General features: G+C 42.3%; 2 protein-coding genes and 1 pseudogene across 2 annotated transcripts; 2 read left to right on the top strand and 1 right to left on the bottom strand.

The window, feature by feature from the left end:
* Positions 1-2,806: 2,806 nt before the first annotated feature.
* LOC129550920 (olfactory receptor 2B8-like) lies at positions 2,807-3,766 on the bottom strand. The gene has a single exon (XM_055418711.2). It carries the CDS (start codon positions 3,743-3,745, stop codon positions 2,807-2,809), a length of 939 nt encoding a protein of 312 aa, XP_055274686.2. The 5' UTR covers positions 3,746-3,766.
* A 5,866-nt stretch (positions 3,767-9,632) lies between these two features.
* Positions 9,633-10,881, top strand: LOC148774184 (BOLA class I histocompatibility antigen, alpha chain BL3-6-like; annotated as a pseudogene).
* Positions 10,882-15,592: 4,711 nt separating this feature from the next.
* On the top strand, positions 15,593-16,537 carry LOC148774183 (olfactory receptor 2B8-like). The gene has a single exon (XM_088831475.1). It carries the CDS (start codon positions 15,593-15,595, stop codon positions 16,535-16,537), a length of 945 nt encoding a protein of 314 aa, XP_088687601.1.
* Positions 16,538-20,616: the final 4,079 nt, after the last annotated feature.

The following is a 20,616-nucleotide window of genomic DNA, read 5'->3' as shown; positions in this document are numbered from 1 at the left end:
ATATTAAAGAGCAGGAACATTACCTTGCCAACCAAGGTCCGTCTAGTTAAGGCTATGGTTTTTCCCGTGGTCATGTATGGATGTGAGAGTTGGACTGAGAGGAAGGCTGATCGCCGAAGAATTGATGCTTTTGAATGTGGTGCTGGAGAAGACTCTTGAAAGTCCCTTGGACTGCAAGGACATCCAACCAGTCCATTCTAAAGGAGATCAATCCTGGGTGTTCATTGGAAGGATTTATGCTAAAGCTGAAGCTCCAATAGTTTGGCCACCTCATGCGACGAGTTGACTCACTGGAAAAGACTCTGATGCTGGGAGCAATTGGGGGTAGGAGGAGACGGGGAAGACAGAGAATGAGGTGGCTGGATGGCATCACCGACTCGATGGACATGAGTTTGAGTGAACTCCGGGAGTTGGTGATGGACAGGGAGGCCTGGTGTGCTGTGATTCATGGGGTCGCTAAGAGTCGGACACGACTGAGCGACTGAACTGAACTGAACAGACATAAAACATCCTGCTAAAGACGAGCAGGGGGGCACTCTATCCCTCTTCTGATGTTTATGTCAGGAGCTTTCTCTGTCGCTTGTTATACTTTAATAAAACTCAGCTACACAAAAGCTCTTGATTGATCAAGCCTAGTCCCTGGTCCTGAAGTTAAATCTTCTTTGGTGTTCACGAATCTTACATCGTTCACCGTAAGCTATCAGTGGTATACTTACATATTTGAAGTTATTCCCTGATGGTCCACCTTCCAATCAGCCTCCATCTAGATGCTGACTGAGATCCTTCTCTTTAGAACATTCAGAGATCTTGACAAACCTTCAAATGTTGGGAGTCACTAAGAATAAGGTGGAGCAGAAATATTCTACAATTATTGACAAGCTACGCCCCTGTGTGAAAGAGAAAGCAGGAGACAAAGACAGTGGTAGACAGAGAAAGACTCTTCTTTATGCTACTGGATTGTCAGGGTTTTTCTCCTACAGCAACTTAGCCTCTAATTCAACTAATAGAGTTTTCCTGTCACATCTCTGGATTTTCCTCCCAATCTCATGAAAAGTCTTAAAATTCAATTTCAGTTCGGTTCAGTTCAGTCTCTCAGTCTTGTCCGACTCTTTACGACCCCATGAATCACAGCACAACAGGCCTCCCTGTCCATCACCAACTCCCGGCGTTCACTCAAACTCATGTCCATCGAGTCGGTGATGCCATCCAGCCATCTCATTCTCTATCGTCCCCTTCTTCTCCTGCCCCCAATCCCTCCCAGCAACTGAGTCTTTTCCAGTGTATGGAGTAACTGGGTGCTCAATCACATTTGTCCCCCTGAAGCATGTCCTAGGAGACATCCAACAGATCCCCAGCCCAGGAGAAGAAAGGAAAAATACTCTGCTCATCAGCTCCCATTTCCCATCAGTCAAATCTTCACTCTGAATCTGAGCAGTTCCATGTAGGGCCATTGCTGGTGACAGACCCCTCTGTGTCCCCATTTACTGATTTGTTCTCTTTGTTTTATAATGTTTGGCCATGCTGCATGGTATGTGGATCTTAGTTTCCTGACCAGGGCTAGAACCCTCGACCTCTGCAGTGAAAGTGAGGACTTTAACCACCGGGCCAACAGGAAAGACCTCCCATTGGCTGGATTTTTTCTTTTGTTTTTGCTGTGCTCAGTCTTTGTTGTGACTCTTCATTGCTCCATGCAGCCTTTCCCCAGCTGCGGTGCAAGGGCTTCTCATTGCTGTGGCTTCTCTTGTTGGGGACCACGGGCTCTAGAGCATGCCGGCTTCAGTAGTTGTGGCTCATGAGATCTAGAGTGCTGGCTGGGTAGCTGTGGCGCATGGCCTGAGTTGCTCTGCATCATGTAGGAACTTCCTGAACCAGGGATGTAACTTGTGTTCACTACATTGGCAGCAGGATTCTACCACTAGATCAACAGGGAAGCCCCTACTTATTGTTGACTGAGGAAAGAGGCTATGGAAATACACTGTGACCTCCTAGACCCTCCATGTGGAACAAAGAACAGACCCTAACAGTTACTATTTGTAGAGGTAAAAAATGCACAAAGAAAGACAGGACAGGCAAGCAGGAGAGTAGCCATATCTTAAACAATAAATCTGTCACAAGGACTTGGAAATCGGCCTTGCCCATATGAACATTCCAGGCCACCGTACTGGAAGACAAGACACCACATCAAGGAGGTGGAAACCATGCCCACTGTGGCATTCTAGATCAGGAAACCCTAAGTAGACCCAGAAGCCTACTGCAGACATCTGAGTGAGTCCAACCAAGACAAGAAGAACTGTTCAGCTGAACTTAGCTCAAATGCTGACGCACATAATTGTGAGATAAATTAATGGTTAGTGTTTTAAGCAACTAAGGTTTGAAGTGATTTGTTATATAGAAGAAGCTAACTGATATCTACCCTTTGGCATCTGAATACACGAGTTGTAACAGTAGCAATTCTTAGGAAATGATAAAATGTTAATATTCTATAGAGCATTTCAGTGATTTCCTGCTGTTATTTTGGCTGTAAACAAGAAAAACACTGGAAATTTAAAAAACAATAAATACAAAACAATAAATTAAAAAACAAGAAATACAAAACAGATGCTGTTGGAACACTAAATCCACGTCTCTGAAAGTTGAAAGGAATACATGAACCTAGAATTTGAACACTCACTTTTCAAAGGGAATGAAGTAAACAAATTCCCTTCAGAGTTGCCAAAGGAAATTTTAGATGGCTCATGGTACACATGTACATATCTGAATAGTTCTGCCATTCAAAGTCCTTCCATTTAACTGTCCTCCTCACCCATCATCTGGAGTCAGAGTCCTTCCAAAGCACCTTCTTCATCGCTCCCTTCACATCCCTGTTCCTCAGTGTATATATGAGGGGGTTGGTCATGGGGATGATGACAGTGTAGAAGAGAGACATGAACTTGTCCTGATCCTGGGAGTTGTTGCTGCTGGGCTGAAAATACACATAGATGGCTGTGCCAAAGAACAGGGAGACCACCGTGAGGTGGGATCCACACGTGCCAAATGCTTTTCTCTGCCCTGCAGTGGACTTGATTCTTAAGACCGCCCTGACAATCCGACCATAGGAGAACATGATTAATGAAACTGGTGTGAGAAGAATGATGACACTGCCAAAGAAGGTCACATACAGATTCATAGTGGTGTCAACACAGGCAAGTTTGAGAAAAGGAGGGATCTCACAGAAAAAGTGGTCTAATTTATTTCTTCCACAACGAGGTAAAAGGAAGACAAGCACTGTCTGCAATAAGGAGTTGGCAAAACCAATGATCCATGAAGCAGAAGCCATCAGGGCACACAGACCGGGGTGCATGATTACTGTGTAGTGAAGAGGCCTGCAGACAGCTGCATAGCGGTCAATTGCCATAACTCCTAGAAGAATACATTCTGTACATCCCAACGCCAGAGAGATGTACATTTGAACTACACAGCCACCAAAGGAGATGGATTTGTCTGCTCCGCTGAGATTAAACAGGAGCTGTGGAACAATGCTGGTGGTGTAGCACATGTCCAGAAAGCTCAGGTTAGAGAGGAAAAAGTACATCGGGGTGTGAAGACGTGGGTCCAAGTAGGACAAAGCAATGATGGTTGTGTTTCCCAGCAAAGTGAAGATATAGAAGATCAAAAGGACCACAAAAAGGACCAGCTCAAGTTCAAGCCTGTCAGAGAAGCCTCGTAAGATAAATCCAGCGAAAGAACTTCTATTTTTCTGTTCCATCCTTTGTTAGCATATGGCTCCTGTCAAATCAAGCGTTTAACAATTTATTAAAGTTATCTTCCAAAAAAGCGCAGAGACGAAGAGGAAAATCTATCATGTTCAAAGACATGGACATGTGATTTTATATGCAACTATTTGAATAAATGATGTATTCATGGAAAATGATATATCTGAAATCAATTAATTCTTTACTAGTCACAAAAATTTTATATTGAAATAAATATAAGAAAATAATAATAATAAAATCAAGTAATGAACCTTGGTTTGCATCAATCATAGATATAAAATGCCTGTTTTAGATTGAGTTTAATAGGATGAAAGTATGATGATTATTTATGTACTTCTAGAGAAAGTGGGAATGAGGGAAAATCAAGGGAGAGTGATTAGAAAGAGTAAGAAAATGGAGACCGAGGGAGAAAGTTTATTTAAATATGTATCTCGTAATTCTTCATAACTTGATTTGCACATGCCTCACATGTAATAGAATAATACAAAATGATCTCCAAAATGCATTCAGATATAGACATTTATGAGCTAGAATGTACTTTTACAAAGGATTATATTACATTCAATGTATCACTAAGATACTTCCTCATAGATATATTCTGGCTAAAGTTATCTCTACTCCTAATGCATTATATTTGTGAATGTTATACACTGGTCTTTTTGTATAGTAGTAAAAAATAAATTACTCAGGGCCTGAAAATACCACCTTCAATTATAGTGCTTAACTTTTGTCCTTGAGATACCTAAAATTACTATACCAATTTAACAAGAACTCCAAAAATTTATTCACTGTGCAGAATCGGTTCACGGGTTTCCCTGTTGCCTCAGTGGTAAAGAAAACGCCTGCCAATGCAGGAGATGCAGGAAAGGCAGGTTCAGCACCTGGATCAGGAAGATACTTGAAGGAGAAAATGGAACCAACTTCATACAGAGAATCCTGGCGGGCTACGGTCCATGAGGTCAAAAAGACTTGGACTTGACTAAACAACAAAAGTAGTCACTTCACAACAGAATTTCAAACTCCAGTGACCAGCACTTACCTCTTCTTTCTGCTGATTTCAGTTTCATATATTACCAACAACTGAAATGCCTGGAATTCCTATAGGAGATACAATTATTCTCCATCGACATTCTAATGGCAATGAAGAACATATAAATGAGGAGGCAATGGATCTATCACAGTCTCAGAAATAACACTTCTAATCACTATGGATAGAGTTTGGCCAGGTTGGGGAAAAGAGGCTGAAATGGAAATTCCTTTGCATGTTGTTTATTTAGTGAATATCCTCAAGACAAAGAGAATCAGGGAAGCAAAACAGAGCAGACAAATGTGCTAAGCAAAAGAGGCTGAAATGGAAATTCCTTTGCATGTTGTTTATTTAGTGAATATCCTCAAGACAAAGAGAATCAGGGAAGCAAAACAGAGCAGACAAATGTGCTAAGCAAGGATGTGATCTCAAATACAATAGCATGAACATGATCCCATAGAAAACTGGAAAAGGACTCTGCAAATAGAGCTGCTACTGCTACTGCTGCTAAGTCGCTTCAGTCGTGTCCAACTCTTTGTGACCCCATAGACGGCAACCCACCAGGCTTCCCCATCCCTGGGATTCTCCAGGCAAGAACACTGCAGTGGATTGCCATTTCCTTCTCCAATGAATGAAAGTGAAAGTGAAGTTTCTCAGTTGTGTCCAACTCTTAGCGACCCCATGGACTGCAGCCTACCAGGCTCCTCCATCCATGGGATTTTCCAGGCAAGAATACTGGAGTCGGGTGCCATTGCCTTCTCTGTCAAATAGAGCTATCTGCCGATGAAAATATTGTGTCTTCACTTACACAATCACTGCTATCCACATGCTGCTACCTGAGCCTTTCAAGTGGGGCAGATAAAGAACTGAATTTTAAATTTAATTTTAATTCAGGTAAATTTAAATACCTATTTATTTAGATGTGAATAGTTACTACTATGGGCTTCCCTGGTGGCTCAGAGGTTAACGCGTCTGCCTCCAATGCGGGAGGTTCGATCCCTGGAGAATAACAAGCTGTGGAGCATGCATTGTCTCAGATTTAGTTCCACCCTGACAACAAGGCAGACTTTTATAAATCCCACCAGTCTGTCATTGACTACAAGCTGCCCCCAAAACATTCAGAACTTCTGCCAATGTGGCTCCATTCAGCTAATGACAATTTTCTGAAGAAGGAAAGGGCTGTGAAGCTGTCAGTCAATACTCATGACAAATATGATGTGGATCAGTGCAGCAGCCAGTAGAAAATATCTGATCTGGACACTGAAAGCATTCATAAAAAGCAAAAGTCCATTAAAACAAAATGTAGAGTCCATTCACAAGTGTGTGCAAGGATGGAAGGACAGTCACCAGTGTACATTACACACCACCTGAGTGGTTAGTCATTTGCCTAACTCACCAGTTAATTAAACATTCAGATCACCTTTTCTGACCCACGTGTCTCCTCTCAAATTGAAGAATGATCGTTTTTCTTTTGCAATAAATTCAAAAATGCATTGACACAAAACCACAAAATGGGCCTTCATTGTTGTAATTATCAAACTAGCATTTGGAAGATTACATACGTTCACTTCTTTGAGAAAATGAACATTTTAAAACTACAGATTTGACCATACACTTTAAGAAACATTCTGTAATTTCACAGAAATAGGAGCTGAGGAAAAAGTGGAAGTGTATAGTCTAATATGTTCACATTCACATATATGCTATTACTCAATTACTGAAAGACATGTTTTATGACAGCCAAATATCTTGAATTTAAATTGCTCCATATATCCATACTGAGACATAACGAATGCACTACAAAGGATGAAATGTCTAGGAGCAAAATGTTGGCTTCCATAAGGAACAGTTAAGTTCTTAAAGTTGGTGAATTTCTATAGGAATTTCTGTTTCTTTTACCAACTGACATGTACCTTACTCAATGTAAGCTTTAAAGAACACTTGCTGAAAACAAGCTAACAGTTAGCTGAAAACAAGCTAACTTTCAATTCCTAAAGTATCACAGAGATGCTGTTTCAGTCCTCTCAGCTTTATTCACCTTATGTGAGTGGCCTAAACTGGTTCCCTACCTCATTTCCAGTTCCTGTCTTTAATACAGTACTGGGCATTGGAACCTGGGTATGTAGACTAATGCAGGTTGCATGCAGTGAGTGCATAAGATGACTCTATCAGCACTGGAATATCCTTCAGTTTTCCTTAAGCAAGAAGATGCCTTCTCTTGATAACGCCAAATACCTTCACACAATACTGAAGATCGGCATTGTGCCTAGCTGGTAGGATGACATAGGAAGGAAATTTCAAACTCTCAGGATTACTTCTGAATATAATGGTTGGCTCTGTGATGGAGAACTCATTATGACAGCATGAGATTGGTATGAAACTGCAGTAAAAATGGTCTGGTGAAAACTGTTTACCTGGTGGAAGTCTCTGAGGAATGGATGTCCTGTGCCGTTAATTAGCTGATGTCACCTAGCTGCCCAGAGATGACAATCCTCAGGGAAAATGAATATCAAGGAGAATGTAAGAGGAAACTTAATCTGCCTCTTTTACAACTTCTCATAAATGACAGAGCTCAGATAATTCCCTAAACTTCCCAGTTGTCTTAGCTCTCCTCTTTTAATGGCTTAATATTTCACTAAACACTTGAGACTTTTTTATACAATTGCAAAATATAAATATATATTCTCCATATATAAATTAGAACTCATTCAGTTATTTAATTTTAAATGCAAATTAATTTTTATCTAATATTCATAAACAACTTCTAGGGATCAAAGAGTTAACAATTCAGTTCAGTACAGTCACCCAGTCATGTCAGACTCCTTGCAACCCCATGAACCGCTGCACACCAGGCCTGCCTGTCCATCACCAACTCGCGGATCTTACCCAAACTCATGTCCATTGAGTCGACGATGCCATCCAGCCATCTCATCCTCTGTCGTCCCGCACTCCTCTTGCCACAATCTTTCCCAAAATCAGGGTCTTATCAAATGAGTCAGCTCTTCACATCAGGTGGCCAAAATATTGGAACTTCAATATCAGTCCTTCCAATGAACACCCAGAACTGATCTCATTTATGAGGGACTGGTGGATCTCCTTGCAGTCCAAGGGATTCTCAGAGCCTTCTCCTACACCACAGTTCAAAAGCATCAATTCTTCTGTGCTCAACTGTCTTTACAGTCCAACTCTCACATCCGTATATGACTACTGGAAAAACCATAGCCTTAACTAGAAGAACCTTTGTTGACACAGTAATGTCTCTGCTTTTTAATATGCTGTCCAGGCACCAGTACTCCTGCCTAGAAAATCCCATGGATGGAGGAGCCTGGTGGGCTGCAGTCCATGGGATCGCTATGAGTCGGACACGACTGACGACTTCACTTTCAATTTTCACTTTCACACATTGGAGAAGGAAATGGCAACCCACTCCAGTGTTCTTGCCTGGAGAATCCCAGGGACAGGGGAGCCTGGTAAGCTGCCGTCTATGGGGTCGCACAGAGTCGGACACAACTGAAGTGACTTAGCATCAGCAGCAGCAGCAGGCTGGTCGTAACTTTCCTTCCAAGGAGTAAGCATCTTTTAACCAATTAGGCAGTGTCTACCTAATCTTTAAGGTAAATATATTAAAGGTCAACCTCTTGAGGAACCTGTATGCAGGTCAGGAAGCAACAGTTATAACTGAACATAGAACAACAGACTGGTTCCAAATAGGAAAAGGAGTACGTCAAGGCTGTATATTGTCACCCTGCTTATTTAACTTATATGCAGAGTACATCATGAGAAACACTGGGCTGGAAGAAGCACAAGCTGGAATCAAGATTGTCGGGAGAAATATCAATAGTCTCAGATATGCAGATGACACCACCCGTATGGCAGAAAGTGAAGAAGAACTAAAGAGCCTCTTGAAGAAAATGAAAGAGGAGAGTGAAAAAGTTGGCTTGAAGCTCAACATTCAGAAAGCTAAGATCATGACATCCGATTCCATCTCTTCATGTCAAATAGATGGGGAAACGGTGGAAACAGTGACTGACTTTCTTTTTCTGGGCCCCAAAATCACTGCAGATAGTGATTGCAGCCATGAAATTAAAATACACTTACTCCTTAGAAGGAAAGTTTTGACCAACCTAGACAGCATATTAAAAAGCAGAGACATTACTTTGTCAACAAAGGTCCATCTAGTCAAGGCTATGTTTTTCCAGTAGACCTGTATGGATGTGAGAGTTGACATGGGCTTCCAAAACATATGTCTGAAAGTCAATGCAGTTTGTGTCCATGAAATCCATGAGGCTACAATGAACTGAGAAGCAGGCTCACCCTGACTCACTGAGGCTCTCTCTCCAGGGCACAGCACACAGACACAGACTGAAACCTCCAGCTTGCCCCTGAAAGAAGCCTCTTCCCTTATCTTAAAAGCAAAGACTTCTAACACACATCTAGGGGTCAACTGCAATCCTCACCAAGCACCTGAGAAGCCAACAGGTGCCAGGATTGTGCTCTCCCTCTGTCACACCCCAGGTGTCTCTGTGAAAAGAATTCGTGCACACATATGGCCGCGCAGGAGTTGTGGCTGCTGCCAGAGGGCACACTCCTTGATCATCTGGTTCAGTGGCTTGCGTTTCTGGGTCCAACAGGACAGTAGCAAAAAAGAAACAGCCTGTAACTCGCTACCTGCACCTGCCCACCCAGGGCTCAATGTGGAGGGAACAGATGGAAACACCCATCTCCCCATCTTCTCCTGAAAGAGGTATACTTGCATATTTGGAAAATTATTGCCTCGGGTCCTTGTAGATTGCCGATAACGGCAATGATTACCTTGCACTGAACGAGGACCTCTGCTCCTGGACCGCATGGTCATGGCGGCTCAGATCTCCAAGCTCAAACTTGAGCAGGGAGATGCTTCAGGTCACAGTAGGAACTACCTGAAGGGGGACTGTGGAGACTGGCTCCCCAGAAACCTGGAGAACGGGAAGGACACGATGCTGCACACAGGTACGAGGGGTGTGGGGCCTCCCTGATCCCCCTCTGGCTGGAACTGGCTTCCCACAAGGAGAAGAAAGTGGGGTCCCTGTGGAAACAGTGCCCCGGCATGCTGTCGGCAGAGGGAGGAATGTGCCCAGGTTTTCATATTCTGTACAAGAGAGTGACTCCCCAGTGGCTCCACTACTCTGAAGGACAATTAAGGAATCCAGTCATTTGGGGAAGAAACAGAAAACCATCTCTGAGATAACTGGTCAGGGGTGCCCCTTCACCCTGGGTGCCATCTTGTGACCCATGACTATCTCTCAGGGCCAGTTCTCACCCTGAGAACATGTTTGGAGGCTTGACTCCAGCTTTTCTGAGTCATTCGGCCTCCACCCAAGTCAGGACCATTACTCTGTAGTCTCTCCCTTACATGGTGCCTCCTACCTTGGCTCTCACCCTGACTCTGGAACTTTCCAAGGACTTGGGAACATGCCGAGGCCTCCGAGTCCAGACTGGTGTCTGGTGCTTGTGCTGCTTGTTTTCAAATCTGCTGTCTTGTTTATTCTCAGGATGGTCACAGGATGCTGCTTCAGGGACCCATGGAGGTAACACTAAATGGGAATTTTCTGATTCATCCTCCACAGACCCTCCAATACACATGTGACCCATCATCCCACCTCTGACCATGAGGTCCCTTTAAGGTGCTGAGCCCTGGGCTTCTACCCTGAGGAGATCTCACTGACCTGGCAACGTAATGTGGAAGACCAGACCCAGGACATGGAGCTTGTAAACCCAGGCCTTCAGGGAATGGAACTTTCCAGAAGTGGGTGGCCCTAGTGGTCCCTTCTGGAGAGGAGCAGAGATACAGGTACCATGTGCAGCACAAGGGGTTTCAGGAGGCTCTCACCTTGAGATGGGATCAGGAGGAGGCTGGGGTGGTGCTTCTTCTCAGATAAAGCTGGAGCCTTTCTGGACCCTTCAGCAAGGTCAGGACTCAAACCTGAAGTCTGGGCTCCTTCTCTTTTTTCCACAGAACCTCCTCAGCCCTCCATCCCCAACACAGACATCATTGTTAGTCTGGATCTACTCGTGGTCATTGGAGTTGTGGTAACTGGAGAGTTGGACTATAAAGAAAACTGAGCACCGAAGAATTGATGCTTTTGAGCTGTGGTGTTGGAGGAGACTCTTAAGACACCCTTGGACTGCAAGGAGATCCAACCAGTACAATAAAGGACATCAGTCCTGAATGTTCATTGGAAGATCTGATGTTGAAGTTGAAACTCCAATACTTTGGCCACCTCATGTAAAGAACTGATTCGTTTGAAAAGATCCTGATGCTGGGAAAGATTGAAGGCAGGAGGAGAAGGGGATGACAGAGGATGAGATGGTTGGATGGCATCACCGACTCAATGGACATGAATTTGAGTAAACTTCGGGTGTTGGCAATGGACTGGGAGGCCTGGCATGCTTCAGTCCCTGGGGTCACAAAGAGTTGGATACGACTCAGCAACTAAACTGAACTGAACCAAATCTTTGATATTTGTTGTCTCAGGGCCTGTTGGGGGAAGGATTTTCTAATACCCTTCCTGAAAGCCTATTAACAACTTCCACATCTTATAATTCCCTGAATCTCATGAAGAATTGTCTGTCAGGGACGTTATCCCCAGGGTTGATACTGGGAAACCCACATGGGGATAAGTACTATTACTGGAGTTGAGGGAGACTGGGTTCCCAGAGACCACAAAGAAGCTGTAAATTTCAATGTAAGGAAGTCCTGTGGTGACCCCAGTTCTGAAAAGCCAGACATATACTCCACAAGAATCTTTCCATTTCTCATCCTTCTACATATGGAGGCAAAAGCAACATTCTCTCGCTTTTATTTTTACCATTATGCTGGAGGCTGACTTGGACCAAAGGCTGTTCCCAGAAGATACTTGAATCCTGATATGAGCATCTGGTAAGTACAATGACCTTTACCTGGTCAAAGCCGTTAAGAAATGAGTCAAACTTGAAGATGAGCATTGTGTGACTCTCTTTTTCTCAAATCTACTTTTTTCTTCTCTCTCTGCAGGCAGGTTTCCTTTGTTATTCAGTCAACACAGCATGAAGTGGTAATAGCTTAAATTCTAAATTTTCATGTGTCCTCTGCCAAAGAGCTAACCATACTTCACCTGGCCATCCCCCACCAACCCTCAAAGACTCCTCAGTGAAAGGGCAGAGTCTTTGATGAAAGGATGGAGATAATCACAGGGACCGCTTTCTCTAGAACATTTCTCTTTAAGGAGAAGAGAAAGATCTACACACTAGAGGTAGCTACTGTAAGGCAGAGAGGCCTTCTACATTTTAAGTGCAAAGTGGTGAAAGCCGTTGGCATTGTGGGACCCGGAAATCTCAGGGTTGCATCAACATTAGTCACATTGGCAGCTCCGAGAGCATTGGTGCCAGACAAAGCATCATTTTTGTCAAAGCAGGCACTGGCAGAACAGTAGTGATGAGCGACTTAGATCAGAAGGGGAATAAAATAGAGGGTTCTGCTCACCAGGGAGAGGGAACAGAGTTCATGTGAGAACTTTCTGGGGACTTTAGATAGAAACAGTGGCTATTAATAAAAGCAGAGATTTCTGTTGTGCCAGCTGAGGGAAGGTACAGAGAAGAAACCACCCAAGGACTTTTAATAATTTTCTTCCTTCTGCTTCTTGCAAAGCTCAGAGCCTGCCTTCCCCTCTAGGTTTACCCACTTGATATTCTGTGGTGAAATGCTAAAGTCTCCACAGATGTCAGAGAAGACTTTTTCAGCAAGCATTTCCAAATGTCCCCCTATGTGGCAAGAGCAATAACTACTGATATGATACAGCTCTAGCCTATGTTTCCTGAAACTGTATCAGCCCATACGCCCAAGAGTGATAATAAACAACAGGCTGTTGTTTTATCTATTATTTCAACCCCACCTAGAACTTCCCAGGTGGCTCAATGTTAAAGAATCCACCTGCCAATGCGGGAGACACAGGTTCAGTTCCTGGGTCAGTAGATCGTCTGGAGAAGGAAATGGTGAACCCACTCCAGTATTCTTGCTTGGGAAATCCCATGGACAGAGGAGCCTGGTGGGTACAGTCCACAGGGTCACAGAAAGAGTCAGACATGACATAGCAACTAAACACAACAATCCCTGCATTCTGGCCAAAATGAATTGTTTCTGGCAGTTCCCAGGAAGTTCTTGCATGAGCTCTGTGTTCTCTGGAGTTTAAAGCACCTGTGTCTCTCTCCACTTTGCCTATCTTTGTGTAGAATACCTTTCTCTTCCATTGAGTTTCGTTTTCAATCACTGAAAAAATAGCCCAAGAGAGGCCCTCTAGTATCTTTAGCTTCTGCCACCAGACTCTCTATCCCTTTGGCTAAGACACAAGACAGTGGGGCTGGGTGAAGAATCAGTAATAGAACCAGAGATGGTGTTGTTTGGCATCCTCTGGTGTGCATCTCATTCTACCCCAAAATCAGTCTCTCTTCAGTGGCAAATATAAGTCTACGTTTATAAAACTGGATTTCCGTACACAAAGACAAATATGATTCAGTCTGTGAGATCTCCAAAGTATCTTACAAGCACAAAAGGGGCTTGAAACCAAAACAATAAATACATAAATGTTTATATTCAGAGATATTTGCCTATACTATATTTACATAGCATATATTTTACATATTTATTACACATTTTATACATAATCTCAGGGCTATATAGCCTGGAATAAAAACCACTATGAAATAAACACTGAGGACACATATTTCTATCTGATATAGAAAAAACTTCCTAATTCTTTAAGTATATTAATGTATTCATACATTACATATTGATTCAATGGCACACATTACAATACATGTTGATTGTTTCCTGTTTGTCAGGCACTATTCTACACATATAATGATTTTGTTTTAAAAAGACAAATTTCCTGATCTGTAAATCTGTCATTTTACTGAGGCAGATTAGAAAATAAATAAGAACTTTTTTTTAAGAAACAAGAAAAATTCTTGATAGTAATGAGTGATCTGAAGACAGAAAGTGGGGCAATGCAATAGACAATATCTTCAGAGGAGAATTAGTTGGGGTGGTCAGAGAATTTCAAAATGAGAAAAACCAGATAGACATGAATGTTCTGGTATTAATATGTTGGGAAATTCTAAGGATGAGAGGGTTTCCCTGGTGGCTCAGGGAATAAGAATCCGCCGGTCAATGAAGAAGACACAGGTTCGATTGTGATCCGGGAAGATCCCACATGCCTCAGAGCAACAAAGCTCGTGCACCATAACTCCCGAGCCTGTGCTCCAGAGCTCGGGAACCACAACTATGGAGCCATGCATCGCAACTAATGAAGACTGCAGCCCCAGACACCGTGCTCCACAAAAAGAGAAACCTGTGCATCACAAATGGAGAAAGCCCCCACACATCAATGAAGACCCAGCACAGCCAAAAATAATTGAAATGAATATAGTTTTAAAAAATTCTAAAGGTGGGAAATTGAGCATAGCAAGAGAAAATAGTAGAGAGGTAAGAAAAGGATTATCAAGTCTCTTATGCTATAGTGAGGAATATGAAATTTGAGTTGAAGGCAATTGAAAACCACTGGAAGTTTCCGAGAAGGGAAGTGAGGCAATTCTTTTAGGCAGGATAATTCTTTGGGCAATATGCAAGAAGGCTATAACTCCTAAACTCAGTTTCTAAAACTCTTACAGTTTTGAAATTCCTCCATATTATAACTACCTTGACAAAATTATTTCATGAATGTACTATACATACTAAACTCTGTTCCAGGCTAAGGCACTATTATGAGATATTCCTCCTCTTAGGTACTATTTACTATTAAATTTGCTTCATAGTTTGTGTGTGGTGTGTGTGTGTGTGTATGAGAGATAGATATACAGATAGATAGAGGTTGATTTCTAAAACAAGACCAGATGATTTTATGAAGAAGAGAATGATTAATGTGAGGTCTGAATTTATAGGAAGTGCACACAAAAGGCTGAAAAAGAGTATTTGCTCTATCATATTAAGCAATTTTAAAACACATAAATAAGGAGAACAAAAACTCACTGATGCTTTGCTGAGTTTTCACTGAAAGGGGTAACAATGAGAGTTTCTTAGGCTTAGTGCATCTGGAACATACATAATGGATACAGTGAATTCTAAATCACTTCCAGTAAAAGTTTTCCAATCAATAGACATGATTACAGACTCCATGACTTCACTTATTAAAATATACCGCTCCCATTTGAATAAAATTGTTAATAGTAAATTTTATTGTCTGCGCATCTTCAGAAAGAAATATTTTTCTCTACACAAAGCAGAAGCAAGAGAGCCAGTTTAAATATTTCAATCATCCAGGGAAGGACTGAGGCAGAAGATATTTTTAACTTATTTCAAAAATCTAGATTTAATTTTTGAGAAGCTTTTGAGTTATCTTTGTAGTTCATACGTCATAAAGACAGTATCCCCAGCATTAAGAACTCATACTGTAGAGTCTGTTGGAATCATGCCTCTGTGATTTATTAAGTACATCACTCTGATAAAATCACTGCACCTCTTTAACCCTCAATTCCTTCACATATTTAGCAGAAATCATGATAATGCCAAGCTCACAGAGTTGTTGGGATGAATTGCATAGAAAGTGCTTAGGTCAGGGCCTGAAACATAGAGGTACTCTTACATAGTAACTCTCTAGCACCCCCTTGTTTATGAACAAAAGAGTAACTGTGAAAATGCCTCAAGCTTCCTTACAAACTCTCCTTACTCAGGGGGAAAAGACGTGGATTAAACAAGCAACTTACAAGTAAGCAGTTCTCTTAATTCCATAAGCAGAGTACAATGGAAAGAGCTAACGACAGTGCCTTCTCTGGATTCATTCTCCTGGGCTTCTCCAACCAGCCCCAGCTGGAAACGGCTCTCTTTGTGGTCATCCTGATCATCTACTTCTTGAGCTGTTTGGGCAATGGCACCATTATACTTCTGTCAACGACGGATCCTCACCTCCACACCCCTATGTACTTCTTCCTCTCCAACCTCTCTTTTATGGATCTTTGTTTAACTACTTGCACTGTCCCTCAGACCCTGGCCAACTTTAAGGGGAAGAACAAGACCATCACCTATGGCGGCTGTGTGACCCAGCTCTTCATTGCCTTGGGACTTGGGGGAGTAGAGTGTGTCCTCCTGTTGGTCATGGCCTATGACCGGTATGTAGCGGTGTGCCGTCCCCTCCACTACATGGTGATCGTGCATCCCCAGCTTTGCTTGCAGCTGGTTGTAACTGCTTGGCTTACAGGCTTCAGCAATTCTGTAGTCCAGACAGCACTGACCATGACTCTTCCCCTCTGTGGTAAAAACCAAGTGGACCATTTCTTCTGTGAAGTTCCAGTGATGCTGAAACTGGCCTGCACCAACACTTCCATCAATGAGACTGAAGTCTTTGCGGTCAGTACCTTCTTCTTGGTTGTCCCCCTGTCACTCATCTTAGTATCCTACGGTCACATTACCCATGCAGTCCTGAAGATAAAGTCTGCCCGAGGGAGACAGAAGGCTTTTGGAACCTGTGGTTCTCACCTAACGGTAGTCATTATTTTCTTTGGGACGCTCATCTCCATGTACCTTCAGCCTCCTTCCAGCTATTCACAGGATGTGAACAAAAGCATTGCACTGTTCTATACTCTGGTGACTCCCTTGCTTAATCCCCTGATTTACACTTTGAGAAACAAGGAAGTCAAGGGGGCACTAAGGAGACAAATGAGGAGAATCCTAGACGTGAGACAGAGTTAATGCAGCGCTCGCAGGCCCAGGAAGTTCTGCAATGGAAGACTTCTGAGTGACTAAAAACTAGTTAATTTAATCCAACACATCCTTATACAGCACCAACCATGTGCAAGACAGTGTTCCAGTTACCTGAGACATATCAGTGAGACAGAGGCTAAACAATTGAGCTAAACCTTTTGCTAGGGAGAATATTGATGCTGTGAGGGATTGGGAGCGGGAGGAGACGGGTCGACAGAGAATGAGATGGCTGGATGGAATCACCGACTCAATGCACATGAGTTTGAGTGAACTCTGGGAGTTGTTGCTGGACAAGGGAGGCCTGGCGTGCTGTGATTCATTGGGTCGCAAAGAGTCGGACATGACTGAGCGACTGAACTGAACTGAACTGAAAAATAAACTATGGTATATCATGTACTATACAATAATGGGAATGAACAATAATTACACATACAAAAACATGAATGAATCTTATACACATGATTTATAGTGAGTAGACTAGATACAAAGTCATTTCTACTGTATGATTCAATTTACATAAAATTCAACCCAGGCACAATGAACCTCTGGTACTGAAAGTCAGAACAGTGGTTCCCCTGGGGACTGGGAGTTCCCCTTTGGAACATATGTGGGGGAGGGGCATTCTGGAGTTCTGGTCAGGCTGTGATTCTTGGTATGGACTTAACAGAAGCAGAAGATATTAAGAGGTGGCAGGAATACACAGAAGAACTGTACAAAAAAGATCTTCACGACCCAGATAGTCACGATAATGTGATCACTGACCTAGAGCCAGACATCTTGGAATGTGAAGTCAAGTGGGCCTTAGAAAGCATCACTACTAGCAAAGCTAGTGGAGGTGATGGAATTCCAGTTGAGCTATTTCAAGTCTTGAAAGATGATGCTGTGAAAGTGCTGCACTCAATATGCCAGCAGATTTGGAAAACTCAGCAGTGGCCACAGGACTGGAAGAGGTCAGTCTTCATTCCAATCCCAAAGAAAGGCAATGCCAAAGAATGCTCAAATTACCGCACAATTGCACTCATCTCACACGCTAGTAAAGTCATGCTCAAAATTCTCCAAGCCAGGCTTCAGCAGTATGTAAACCGTGAACTCCCAGATGTTCAAGCAGGTTTTAGAAAAGGCAGAGGCACCAGAGATCAAATTGCCAACATCTGCTGGATCATGGAGAAAGCAAGAAAGTTTCAGAAAAACATCTATTTCTGCTTTATTGACTATGCCTAAGCCTTTGACTGTGTGGATCACAATAAACTGTGGAACATTCTGAAAGAGATGGGAATCCCAGACCACCTGACCTGCCTCTTGAGAAACCTGTATGCAGGTCAGGAAGCAACTGTTAGAACTGGACATGGAACAACAGACTGGTTCCAAATAGAAAAGGTGTACGTCAAGGTTGTATATTGTCACCTTGCTTATTTAACTTGTATGCAGAGTACATCATGAGGAACGCTGGGCTGGAAGAAGCACAAGCTGGAATCAAGATTGCTGGGAGAAATATCAATAACCTCAGATATGCAGATGACACTACCCTTATGGCAGAAAGTGAAGAGGAACTCAAAGGCCTCTTGATGAAAGTGAAAGAGGAGAGTGAAAAGGTTGGCTTGAAGCTCAACATTCAGAAAACAAAGATCATGGCATCTGGTCCCATCACTTCATGGGAAATAGATGGAAAAACAGTGGAAACAGTGTCAGACTTTGTTTTTTTGGGCTCCAAAATCACTGCAGATGCTGATTGCAGCCATGAAATGAAAAAACGCTTGCTCCTTGGAAGGAAAGTTATGACCAACCTTGATAGTATATTAAAAAGCAGAGACATTACTTTGCCAACCAAGGTCCGTCTAGTCAAGGCAATGGTTTTTCCCGTGGTCATGTATGGATGTGAGAGTTGGACTGTGAAGAAGGCTGATCGCCGAAGAATCGATGCTTTTGAACTGTGGTGCTGGAGAAGACTCTTGAGAGTCCCTTATACTGCAAGGAGATCCAACCAGTCCATTCTAGAGGAGATCAATCCTGGATGTTCATTGGAGGGACTGATGCTAGGGCTGAAACTGCAATACTTTGGCCACCTCATGCGACGAGTTGACTCACTGGAAAAGACTCTGATGCTGGGAAAGGTTGGGGGAGGGAGGAGAAGGGGACGACAGAGAATGAGATGGCTGGATTGCATCCTCGACTCTGTGGACATGAGTTTGAGTGTACTCCGGGAGTTGGTGATGGATAGGGAGGCCTGGCGTGCTGTGATTCATGGGGTCGCGGAGAGTCGGACACAACTGAGCGACCGGACTGAACTGAACTGAACTGTGATTCTTGATCTGGATGTTGGTGATATAAAGGATTCAATCTAGGAAAATTCATCAAACCTGAAACTTAAAGTACTTGTACTTTCTGTATGGATGCTGAACTTCAAATCATTTACTTCTTAGAAGTTTTAAATAAATCAGATATTACCAGAATACTTTGATTCTAAGTGATCACACTAAGTATTTTTGTTACTTTCACATAAAATTTGGATTTATCTTCTAAGTGATCTAAGTTTCTTCTATCCATTGACCATCATTAATAGATTTAAAGTGTTTCAGTTCAGTTCAGTCACTCAGTAGTGTTCGACTCTTAGCGACCCCACGAACCACGGCACGCCAGGCCTCCCTGTCTATCACCAACTCCCGGAGTTCACTCAAACTCATGTCCATTGAGTCGGTGATGCCATCCAGCCATCTCATTCTCTGTCGTCCCCTTCTTCTCCTGCCCCCAATCCCTCCCAACATCAGAGTCTTTTCCAGTGAGTCAACTCTTCACATGAGGTGGCCAAAGTATTGGAGTTTCAGCTTTACCATCAGTCCTTCCAATGAACACCCAGGACTGATCTCCTTTAAAATGGACTGGTTGGATCTCCTCACAGACAAAGGGTTCTCAAGAGTTTTCTCCAACACCCCAGTTCAAAAGCATCAATTCTTTGGCAATCAGCTTTCTTCAAAGTCCAACTCTCACACCCATACATGACCACTGGAAAAACCATAGCCTTGACTAGACGGACCTTGGTTGGCAAAGTAATGTCTCTGCTTTTTAATACGCTATCTAGCTTCCTCGTAACTTTCCTTCCAAGGAGTAAGCATCTTTTAATTTCATGGCTGCAATCAGCATCTGCAGTGATTTTGGAGCCCCCAAAAATAAAGTCTGACACTGTTTCTGCTGTTTCCCCATCTATTTACCATGAAGTTAAATTGTTTAGATATTAGCAATTTTTGGCCAACTCAGATGAAACTTGTCTTGAAAAATCTCAATTTAATGAAGATCTCAATTCAAGATCATGTGTCTTGTGAGTCTCTCTGGTCTCTTCATTCCATGTAGACACTTAGTGACCAGGTCTTGAGACAAAAACCATAGTGATCATTTTCAGATGAAAATTCTACTACTGGGTATTATATTGCCTTGAATTAAGTTTACCTTGACTGAAACAGACATATATTGTGAATACTTGTTTGTATGTCTGTATTTTTATAATGTAGCATACAAAAATGCATAATTTACTAGTACCCAAAAATATCTTCATTTATCAGAGATTTTAATACTTTTCAGTATTTAATAGCATATGATAAAAGGGCAGATACTGAAGGGGATCTATAATACAATATAAAAAACAGAAATAATTGTCTGGTAAGCTCAAGGAGCCTTTGTGCAAATATGTTCTTCAATATTTCTTCTTTAATAATGGTAAGTTGGATGCATTTTCATGTATTTTTCTGCTAATGAAATAATAGAAAAGTACAATTACTTTGTAAAAGTGAAAATACATTACTGAATTGTTGAGTTCTATACTATTCTTACCTCTGCTTGTACTGAATATGAGTGATTTCTGATATTTTTTGGAATACAGAAGATATGATTTTTTTTATATCAACCCCTTGGAGTTTTCTTTTAAACCATGACAGCTAGCTTCACTGATAACCATATCATCTTTTAACACAAAAGTTCCATACTCTATAATCATCTAGATGCTTACATTTTTCCCTTTCAGCAAATAAATGCTGAAAATTTATCATTTCATTCAAGGTAGCCTTTTGTGAATTTCA

This window comes from Moschus berezovskii, chromosome 23 (assembly GCF_049115385.1).
Source record: "Moschus berezovskii isolate FMDL1 chromosome 23, NW_MosBer_1.0, whole genome shotgun sequence".
Lineage (NCBI taxonomy): Eukaryota > Metazoa > Chordata > Mammalia > Artiodactyla > Moschidae > Moschus > Moschus berezovskii.
Note: the sequence above shows the minus strand (reverse complement) of the source record. Positions and strands in the feature narration are given on the sequence as shown.